The sequence below is a fragment of the Poeciliopsis prolifica genome, unplaced genomic scaffold (genome assembly GCF_027474105.1).
Source record: "Poeciliopsis prolifica strain line A6 unplaced genomic scaffold, Auburn_PproV2 SCAFFOLD009, whole genome shotgun sequence".
Taxonomy (NCBI): domain Eukaryota; kingdom Metazoa; phylum Chordata; class Actinopteri; order Cyprinodontiformes; family Poeciliidae; genus Poeciliopsis; species Poeciliopsis prolifica.
In genome coordinates, this window is record NW_026562384.1 from 5,830,394 (window position 1) to 5,841,398 (window position 11,005).

At 37.6% G+C, this 11,005-nt stretch overlaps 3 protein-coding genes across 3 annotated transcripts; all 3 read left to right on the top strand.

Moving 5' to 3' along the window:
- Positions 1 to 205: 205 nt before the first annotated feature.
- rpl26 (ribosomal protein L26) lies at positions 206 to 3,508 on the top strand. Its single transcript, XM_055034756.1, has 4 exons — positions 206 to 275; positions 865 to 1,036; positions 1,126 to 1,266; positions 3,343 to 3,508. Exons 2-4 carry the CDS (start codon positions 869 to 871, stop codon positions 3,469 to 3,471), a joined length of 438 nt encoding a protein of 145 aa, XP_054890731.1. The 5' UTR covers positions 206 to 275; positions 865 to 868; the 3' UTR covers positions 3,472 to 3,508.
- A 1,203-nt stretch (positions 3,509 to 4,711) lies between these two features.
- On the top strand, positions 4,712 to 6,777 carry atp6v0e1 (ATPase H+ transporting V0 subunit e1). Its single transcript, XM_055034742.1, has 4 exons — positions 4,712 to 4,936; positions 5,304 to 5,351; positions 6,291 to 6,414; positions 6,513 to 6,777. Exons 1-3 carry the CDS (start codon positions 4,833 to 4,835, stop codon positions 6,382 to 6,384), a joined length of 246 nt encoding a protein of 81 aa, XP_054890717.1. The 5' UTR covers positions 4,712 to 4,832; the 3' UTR covers positions 6,385 to 6,414; positions 6,513 to 6,777.
- A 316-nt stretch (positions 6,778 to 7,093) lies between these two features.
- On the top strand, positions 7,094 to 11,005 carry bnip1a (BCL2 interacting protein 1a). Its single transcript, XM_055034743.1, has 6 exons — positions 7,094 to 7,223; positions 8,609 to 8,701; positions 8,817 to 8,908; positions 8,987 to 9,091; positions 9,210 to 9,328; positions 9,520 to 11,005. The coding sequence occupies exons 1-6, from the start codon at positions 7,143 to 7,145 to the stop codon at positions 9,714 to 9,716; spliced, it is 687 nt and encodes a 228-aa protein (XP_054890718.1). The 5' UTR covers positions 7,094 to 7,142; the 3' UTR covers positions 9,717 to 11,005.

Here is an 11,005-nt window from a genome sequence, read left to right on the forward strand (position 1 = left end):
ATTACTTTAATTCGCAATAATACAAAAAAAATGTAAGTAAAAATTAAACAACTCAAAAAGTTTTAAAATGACCTTTCGAGCCACAATGTAATAACTATAAATATTCACGGAAGCAGCGCAGATGTCAATACTAGAAGTAGGTGGTCTTTAATTTTGTTTACGTGCATTAGTTTTTAAGTGAGCCTGCACATCTCGCGAGACTTCGCTTTGAACTAATGTAGGCGGAAGTACATTGCAGGTCTCTTTTCCGCCGGCCATAGAGGAGCACAGGCAGGGTAAGGATTCCTGTCAGCGAAATTTACCACAGTTATCAACATCCATCCTCCATGTAACGTCGCTGTGTCGCAATGAACACACAATAACACAATGTAAACATGAATACTAATAAATTACCGATATTATTGATGTAATTTTAGTGGTAGATTATGATATACGGACAAACTGTATATGGGCTCCCGGTTAGCTACGGCTCTATCCGCATGCCTCTCAACTGTAGTTGAACGACTTCGTTTCGGGTGAAAACGACTGTAATTCTTGACTTTTATAGGTCCACGAGTTCCGTCGACTACTTCTAATGAGTTTCCGTCTTTGTGAAATAACCGAGTTCCCTCTTTAACTTGTAGTTAAACCTTCGGAGCGCCGTTAGCCACTTTAGCATGTAGCTTTACCCTGTGAGGACTATGCTAGCTTGTGTGCAAACAGTTGCTCTACTTCTATGTGCAATAAACTTCATATTGGCCACCGTAATTATTTGCAGGCTGTATAATGAAGATGTTTCAGAGGCGATGAGTTATAAGTGCCGTTTTCTTATGGATATGTGACCTTTTCAGTTTCACAATGTAGCCTGTTTGTTTCACTCCACAGCATCATGAAGCTTAACCCATTTGTAACCTCCTCCCGTCGCAAGAACCGCAAGAGGCACTTCAATGCCCCTTCACACATCAGGAGGAAGATCATGTCTTCCCCGCTGTCCAAGGAGCTCCGCCAGAAGTACAACGTGAGGTCAATGCCTATCCGCAAAGACGACGAAGTGCAGGTAATGTGGTTCCGAGGGCTGAAGAGTTCTTGCCAAGACGATGAAGTTTGATCACAGTGTAGCTCAGCCAGTGATGCTTTTGCTCCCAGGTTGTCCGTGGACACTACAAAGGGCAGCAGATCGGTAAGGTGGTGCAGGTCTACAGGAAGAAGTATGTCATCTACATCGAGCGTGTGCAGAGAGAGAAGGCCAACGGAACCACAGTCCATGTCGGCATCCATCCCAGCAAGGTGAGACACATTTCCGAAGGTCCTCGGCTTGGAAGGATGTGTTGAAGTGTTAAAACTGAGCTGTGTAGGGTCATGTGGTGACGTCTCTTCAGATTGTTTGAATGTGTGGGCTTGTCAGGCGATTGCTCTGAGAACTATTGTCTAGTATTTCATTGGTTTAATTATTTCAGCGTTTCAGAAATGTGGTGTAAAGGATTTGCAAGTGGAAAGAGTGGACTTTGTTGTCTTGGGCTCAAATAACAAAATTGTCTCATGATGAAAATCTGCTTGGATGAATCTCTCAAACTGTTGTAGAGTTTATTGTAACTACTACAGGGTTCCTATGCAATTTTAAAGAGTGGGACTTGTTTTCATCACTTTCCAAGTTTGGAAAACTTGTTCAATCACATCTATGCCACATGATCATTTCAGTTGAACATTTTAGACTTTGGTATTTTAGTTTTCAATAGTATAACAAAATTTGCAGGGGAAAGTTGAAATGACAAAATGTGTAGCAACTCTGCTGTTAACGCTTTTTAATAGGGCTGCAAAAAGCGTTTGCTCCATTTACATTGTTGACGTTAGTTTCCTTCAGGCATGAAATTCAATTAGCCTGAGATACTGAAGGGATAATTAAAAGCTCAACAGCTTTCTCTTTTATAAAACTGTGTATGTGGAAGTTACCATATAAACTTTGTCAAGTTTATGCAGTAAACTTGAACTTGTCATGTGTTGCACATGTTGACAACAGCTGTACGCTTTTAAGTGTATAATGTAAATCTGAGGCTTTTAGTGTTTGACTCTTCATGTTGGCTGTGGGGGAAAAGATCAAGGAAAAAATCAGGTGGGCTTGACATTTGAGTGAAGGATAGAGTGCGATTTTTAATGCTTCCATTTAAAACCTTTAATGTTTTTATTATTTAATTTATCTAATGCATATTTAACTTTGATCTTTTCATGTGATACAATCCACTTAATAAAGATTATTTCTTATTTGGATTTATTTATTCTATTACATTATATATTTATGTAGATTATTATTGTTGTTGCACAGTCCCAAAACCATAAATCAGTGACCGATTCTCATTACACCTAGCAAAATCCAACTGTGTTAGCTTGACAGCTTGTCCTGCTGTGTGTAGTTGCACAGCTTTGTGCATGTTTGTATTGACTCTGAACTGACACAGAGCTATATTCATTACATGTGGATTAACAGTGGAGATCAGAATTGTTTCCTTTGTCATTAAGACACAAAGATGAGTGAAATGTGCATAAATATTTTGCATAAAACCTTTCTCTGTCAAACATTAAATCAGAAGTGGAAATGCCAAATTTCCTGATGATCTTAACTGCCCTTTTAAAATTATGGTAATTAACCTGTTTTTCAAATTCTGCATGCTGAACCACAATTTTAAAAACTCAAGACTAACTTGCACTACAAGTATCCTTGAACAGCAGGTTCACAAACGTTTACACATTTTTGACCTTTTCCTGGTGTTGTGGAGAAGTGCTCACAGTATAGATATAGATTATGATTATTTTATATGTTTATTTATAAAGCTTAAAAATGTATTTGAAAGCATAACAAATCACAGGTTGCACCTTAAGCGTTTCGTAATGCTCCATGTAATCCGGCATCTAAAGCTCTGTCTTCAAACAATACCTATTTATTTTCCATTTAGTTGCATCCAGTTAAAAGTACATAGTTAAACACATATTTGTGCATCCATCCATTTTCTGTACACCCTTACCCCTAGTGGGTTTGGGAGGGGTGCCAGTGCCCATCTCCAGCAAGACATTTTTGTGCTTAAACAAATTAAAACAGTGCAGAAGTGAATACTAAAAACTAAGAGGTAGGTTGATGTCACTGAAACATTACTTTAAAAATATTGCTTTGTTTCTGAGCACTTTATTCAAATCTTTATGTATTTATGCCTCTTTCTGGTTATTAAAGTTTTAATAACCTATTTTTGATACTACTGTCAAAATTACACATTTGCTGATGATACGCAGCCAATGGATATTTTGTTGTTCTGAGGGCTCTTAATGATTGCAGTGAGACATGATGCTTACCAAGTCATGTTTTTATTTTTCCAGGTGGTCATCACTAGGCTAAAGCTCGATAAGGATCGCAAGAAGATCCTTGAGCGCAAGGCCAAGTCTCGCGCTGTTGGGAAGGACAAGGGCAAATACAAGGAGGAGACCATCGAGAAGATGCAGGAGTGAAAATGATCTTTTGCTGTTAATAAACTGTATAATTGGATCTCATTTTGTTTGGAGTTTTATGTGTACATGCATAGATGCATATTAATATTCCAAAATTAAGACGTCACAAGATGTTAGAGTCCACATGTGTGACTGTTTAAAATATGTTGTGAAAAATTCATTTTAAATTACACCTGACAAAAGTCTGTGAGAAAGAACAGCTGAACTTGACCTATTGTGTCACATTTGTATATTTTCTGAGTTAAAATATTTCAGGGCTTCTCCAATGTCCATCATGTCCTCTAAAGATCAGTCTTTTAGTTTAGTAAAATTAAGTCTTTCAGGTTCGGAGGTGGGCAATTACAGAGGGAACCAAAAGTCATTTTGAGACATAACTTGATTTTCATATCCTTTAGGCTGAATGAAATTAAAGTTGTTTCCTTTGCTGTCTGAACTATTTAAATTTTCCCAATTTAAATCATTTACTGCTAACCAGCACAGTAACAAACTAAACCAATTTAGTGTGGTATTTTTTTCATAATTACGTTTTCATGTAAAAATGTTTTTTTTTTTTTTTTTTTTTTTGCTAGACTACGATTTAATCACTTTTTATCCAACAAGTATTTTTAAATGTAGGAACGTTGCAAATAATAAATCAGAATAGCAACATTTTAAGTCTATTAAAACTTAATAGACTTAATAGAACATTGATAACATTGATGTAACGGCTTTAGAAGTTAAGGTACGAAATGGAAAATAAACAACCAAGACTTACATGCTAGTTAATTATTGAAGCATAGAGTGAAGTTATGTAAAGCACTGAAGGTCATGTAACACTATCCACTTAAACTAATAAAATCCAGTTTTTGTGTGAATGTGTCGTTTCACAAAGTGACCAGCAGGTGTCACTAAATGCTCGTCAGAATTTCCAAAAACTGAATATTGTCCAAAACAATCTCGTTTCAGATTACATTCATTTACAATTAGTCAATACCAATCACTCTTAATAAAAGTATAATCTGTGCAATTACATAAATTTTACTTCTGTCCTACTTTTTCTGCACTGCAGCATACAATTTTAAGACTAATCACAAACCCCCCGAGTTTAATTATCACTTTAAGTTTTTCAAAATAAGCAGCAGATATTTCTAGTTTTTTGAAGGACTAATCCCTGCTGAAAATAAGCATGCACAATATTAAAAGGGGCTATTTTCCAGGACATAGACGGCTCCTCCGCCAGCCTCTTCACTTCCTCTCTCTGTCACAGTCATGTGATACGCGCTGCCTGCTCCCCCGTCACAGGATATATCACTTGGACAGACGACCGAAGTTGAATTAAGTTGAACTGTTTCAACTTTTCGACACCCCTGGTTTTTAAAACAATGGCGGATCATCAGTTTGCCATCGTAATGTCTGTAATTACTTTGTTTTGGGGTCTCGTTGGAGGAGTTGTGCCCTGGTTTATCCCCAAAGGACCCAACAGAGGGTGAGTTTGTTAGCTCATGTTAGCTTTCGTCTGGTTAAATCCACCCCAACATTAACAAAGTTACATTTTTATGAACGTTTCTTCTTGACTTTGTTTTTCTTTTGGCCTGACTTTTAAGCTTACATAAGTTTTTGCGAAATTCTTGTAAAACTTTAGGTTAGCTTCGTGAGGCTAATTTCACAGTGTGTGTGTAGCCAGCTTCATTTCAGTCTCTATGTATCATGAAGCGCACTTTCGGCACAACCCGTTTAGACATAAATACTGCACATTTAATACATTTAAAAAGGTGGAAGCTGTTCTTAAAAGTGTTTTGCTGCTTCCCTTTTTTCCTCATCGGCTCACGGGATTTTCTGTTTTTGTCTTGCAGAGTTATTATCACAATGTTGGTGCTTACTGCAGTCTGCTGTTACCTCTTGTAAGTATTTCCATCCAGGATTTCTGCTTCCTCCTGTATAATTTTCAATACATTTAACCGAACACTGTAAAACAGAAGGACACATTTGTCTGGATGTGTTGTTGCTATTTTTTTATGACCATGTATTATTCTTCAACTTTTACTAGAGTAAAGCTCATCGAGATCAAAGATCTGACAACAATTCAGTTCAAGCAGCTGAAAATATTAAAGTTATTGCACCTCATAAAAAACATTTAGAAAGCTCTTACATTTTGTCGCACAAAAGCAGCCACACACTTGGATATATTTTATGAGGATTTGATGCGATGGGATGATGTAGAAGGGAAATGATGCATAGCTTAAAGAGGTTGATGGTGTGTTTAGGGAACTTTTGCCCAAGTCTTTCTCAGCCCTCAATAGGTTTTCTGCAGTGGATATCTACACCTGTTGCAGTTATTATGGCTCAGTTGGCTGCTTCTCAGATTAAATAAAAACATTTTTCAGATGACTGATTGAAAGGACACTGAAATGTTCAAAGAGTGTGTTCCTTGATCTTCAAGAGTTAAACTGGGAAGAACTCGCTTAGGATCTATAGACTATTTAGAGTAACTTCAGATAGTTGGTTGAACTCAATTTTATTTACGAGTATGAGAATTAACAAGACCTAACCTCTGTAGTCTATCTGGTTTGTATTCCATTTACTTATTTATTATGAGTGCAACAAACAATGACGGGGATATTTAAAAGATTAATTATTCATCTGGCATGTTGCACACAAATGACCAGAAGAGGGCAGTAGAAGCAAAGCTGTCTTCCTATCTTCTCATCCGAGAACAGCTCTGTGTAGAGTAAATCTTGAATGACCTTTTAAAATATATTGGCTGTTTGAGGTTTTGAGAATATGTCTTCCAATACAGTCAGAAGCTGAAAAGTTACCTTTCTGTATGTGCTCTCCATCAGCTGGTTGATAGCAATTCTGGCTCAGCTGAACCCACTCTTTGGGCCATCCCTGTCCACTGACATCATCTGGTACCTGAACTTGGCCTGGGATTAACTTGCCTTTCAAGAACTCCTTACTTTGCAGGTAAACGTCTCCCCATCAGCTCCCCTCTTGGAAATTGTGTTTGCTCAACAGTTTCTTTTCTTTGCTTTCTGAAACTGTATCGTATTGTTTTTCTACAGCATCGATGGCCTGGACGCTGATGCTGTCGCCTTCCGGACACCATTACTCAGCTCACCGAAAACCAAGAACTCTTGTGCCTTTAGTTTCGGAGTGACGTCGGCATGGGTGCCTTGCTTAAAATGATCTTCAAAGATTTAAGAGATATTACGTGATTTTTCTGAACCTTAAATTGAAACGGCCTTCACTTGCTGCTGTGTTTATATGTTGTGTACATTGTGTGTAATATGAGTGACGTTTAATTAAATTGTTCTGAGGCTGACACAAGCTTGACCTGTTTCTGTTTTCTTGCTACTAAAGAACGCAGCAAACTTTAAGTCCCAATTAATAAATTCCTAAGTTCCCAGTTTGTTTTTTTTTTTTCCTGTAATTTATTTCCATGAAGAAGTTTAGCCTGACAATTGAAATCTCTGAGAATGACATGTATTTTTATTGATTTGAATATACATGCAATAGCATTCCAATAAACGCAAGTAAAATGATTATAATGGCAAAAAGAAGAACGTTTGAAACATGTACGAGGTACTTTTAGATGTCTAGAAAAATAAATCTTGTGTTTTGTGTACACACTACCCGTATGAAACCGGCAGCTTCCTGCTTGCCGTAGTTGTAGCACCGGCTACGTTGGCAACATGGCGACTTCGGATGTCCACGTCCGAGTGTGTGAGCAAGAAATACTCAAATATGACTTGGAAATCAAGGCTCTTATCCAGGTGCGAATTTTCCTCTGGTAAGACCCTCCAGCGACATGTTAGGGGACGCTGCTCTGTGCGGCTGCCATGGACAACAGCTAGCCTTCATGCTAAATCTGAAACGTAACGGCTCGAGTTTCTTCGAGCTGCAGCTTGTGACCGATTATTACGAGAGCTTAACCATTCAACCGTATTTGAAGACATTGAGGGTTGTTACTTTTCATTATGGGAACTGAAAGGCGCAATAAATAAATAAATAAATAAAACGATACCGAGACAGCCCACTACGTCATGAATTGCCCTAGAAAGGTCACGTCAGTCCTGTTCGGTGACGTGTTCGCAATGAAAACAAATGTTCACACTGGTGTAAGAAGCATGCAATCTGGAGAAAAATAGACATTTTATATGTGTGTAAATTTAGCATAATTGTATATGTCTCATTATCAAAGAGTTGTGCATATTCAAACTAATGCAGTATTATGATTATTAATAGTATTATTTCAAGTAAATATATGGGATGAATATATATATATATATATATATATATATATATATATATATATATATATATATATATATATATATATATTGCTATTCTTTTTAGATAAACTATTGGCCAGATTATTTTTTACACATACAATTTAATAGAGTTTAAAACAGGCATTTTATAAGGATTAAATTGTATTCCTGTAATATAATTTTTTATAATGCTGGAGTATGATCTCCATCTAGAAAGAGTGCAGCTTTGGGTTCTGTTTGAAAAAGTATAGTTTTATTTTTTTTGTTTGCTCACACCACATGTTTTTTTGTTATTTTTATTTTATTTATTTTTTAGAAAAAAAATGTTATTGAATATTTTAACAAGATTTGTAATAACAAGTCATTGGCACCCTAACAATTTATTTTAAACAAATGCACAAATGGATGTATGAAGAATATTTTGTTCATATTTCTTTCTGTAAATGTCCATCTAAAATGCAGTGTGTTTAGATCTGGGTCAAATTGAAAAATACCTTATTATTTTCGCAACTTTCTTTTCTCGCACTCATAAAAGTAAAAATAAGTTTCGATTTCATCACAGCTAGAGCCTTATTTTTCAGTTGCTCACTTTTGTAATTTCTTTTCTCTCAGTTTGATTGTTAAAACTCGGACACCGTTTGGCAGACATGAACGTTTAGCGCTTTAGAAACGTGTTTGTCTTTGTTTCTTTTTAAATTGATTAAATTAACCTCTCATAAGGAAACCAGTCAAATTCTTCAGTCCTCTGGGTTCTTGTTAGACTTTATTTATATTTTTACAATAATAGTTTGTCCCGCACTCAGGCTTTCATTCTTCTTTGAAGATTTACGAGACATAACGTGATGTATTACTGGACGCGCGCAGCCTCATCCGTCTTGTCTTGACAGGATATTACGGAGTTCGACGGCCCTCAGAGCAAGCTGACAGAAATAAACACAGACGTGAAAAAGCACTTTCACAACCTCAGATTAAGGATCCAGGTGAGAGTTTTTATTTATTTTTGGTACAAAAGGGGGGGGGGAAGCAAAAAAAACCCATTGCTTCTGATGAGAAAACATTTTGCAAAATGTCTGTGTTGCTTTGGGGTTCAAACAGGACTTTGAGCGGATGGCTATGGAACAAGACAGAGAGTCGGACAAGCAGTCTTTGCTCAGTGAAGTAGAGGGACACAGAAAGCAGATGCTGAGGTGATCGCTATCAGATAACCAGCCATGTCATATTTCTGAGTGCATTTCTGCTCAATGAACACATTCCTTTGTTTGCAGCAACCAGACGGCCTGGAGGAAAGCCAACCTCGCCAGCAAACTGTCCATGGACAAAATGGAAAAGCAGGCGCTGCTGAATGGAGCCGATGGCGCTGTGAGGAAGAGGTGAGCGGGAAGCCTGCTGCTCTGTCTTAAAATGTCCTTAAATGTCACAAAACCGCAGCTTTCTCTTCAGAACAAGGTAGCTTTTCAGCTCATTTAAAAAGCTGCTTTCGGTTTTCAGGAAGATGACCAAAGAGGGCCTCGCCCAAAGTGCCAGCGACATCACAGAGAATCTCATGAGCATCAGCCGGATGATGGCCCAGCAGGTTCAGCAGAGCGAAGACTCCATAACAACACTAGGTCAGCCATGGAAAGACCACTTGTTAACGCTAACTTTGCCAACTTCAGATTTATGCTAATTAATACACACACTTGACACATTGCAGCAACCTTAGTTCTGTTAAAAGTCAAAAGTACTCCTGCTCTGCTTTACAGAAAAAATATTGTAATAAACACCCTTTTTTATTTACTCTTTAAATTTCTGGTTCCAGCAACCTCGTCGAGAACGGTTCAAGAGACGAACGAGGAGTTTAAAGCCATGACCGGGACCATTCAGCTGGGCAGGAAGCTCATCACCAAGTACAACCGCAGGGAGCTCACCGACAAGCTGCTCATCTTCTTGGCGCTGGCTCTGTTCTTTGCTACGGTTCTCTACATCCTCAAAAAGAGGCTGTTCCCTTTCTTATAGACCAGGAGCTTCGCATTATCCCGCGTGAATCCAGATGATTTTCCCTCCACATTCGCAACGAATTCCAAGCTGCTCTGAAAAAATTCTGTCCACAAATAGGAGGATAATCCTGCATGTCTGCAGTTCTTCTTAGTGTTTAATTTATTGAGCTTTGCATTTGTCACACTAAAGAAAACAGCACTTTGACTGTAAAGCTGTGGTTTAATGACCAGTTGGATCGCAAGGTCTTTATGCTTCATTATTTCAAGTGTCTGTTTTTGTTCTTAAATTACCTTAAAGGTGGAAAGACCGTGCAAGCAAGATGCATGTATTTTTTTTTCCTCTCCATCAGATAATTAGTTTTTAGTCTGATAAAAGTTCTGAAACTACAGTAGTTTGTAATATAGTTGATTAATTTTAGATGGTAACCTGAAATTACATGCATGTGCATTTTGGAAGCAAATCCAGAGCAGCTGTTTGCCAGTTTTTATTATTCAGTATGAGATAAGCAACTTGCAAAAACACTTACACCTTTTTGTATCAACGCTGTTCGTCACCAAGTTCTGTATGATTACTATTATGTATAATTTATAACTGCTATAAAATGTCCTGATTTTCTCAATTGCCGTGTTGAATATTGTCACCTTCATAAAATGAAGGCTTAAGTCATTTTTTTTCCCAAAAATGATTTTTGAAAGAAACAAAACAAAACACCTCTTTATTGCCAGAAGATGATTAAGGCAAATAAAAAAATAAATAACTTTTGGCGAAAAAAGACACACCGTTATTTTATGAAGATCACAAAATGTCTTACTTCACATCCTGTTCCCTGTTTTTTTTCTTTTTATTATTATTATTATTTTGAAGGACTGCACTTATTTCAGGTTTCATTCCAGCTTCAAGCCTAGCAGTGTTTTATGCGCAGGACTGAAGCGCCGTAAAGCAGCAGCAGCAGCAGCGCCGTTCACACCGGTAGAGATAGAGCCACATTCATCCGCTGCCTTTCTTCAGATAAGACCCGGAAAAGCAGATTATTCCGACAGACCCCCCCCCCCACCGCCCTCTTATTCCAGTGTGGGTGGTGGATGAGTGAGGGTTGATATTTTTAGGTTTGCGCGCCTGCCGTTATCTGACGTTGCCTTTTCAACACCACAGAGGAGAGGATGGTCAGAGAAGCTACATGACCTTGCTAGCCTCTGTGCAAACTGCTTTCCATTGCCTTTTGGTTTATCATGCAAATTATTTTTATAAAATGTTTTTTTGTTTGTTTTGTTTTTTGCTGGCTTTGAATAAACATTAACTCTTACATA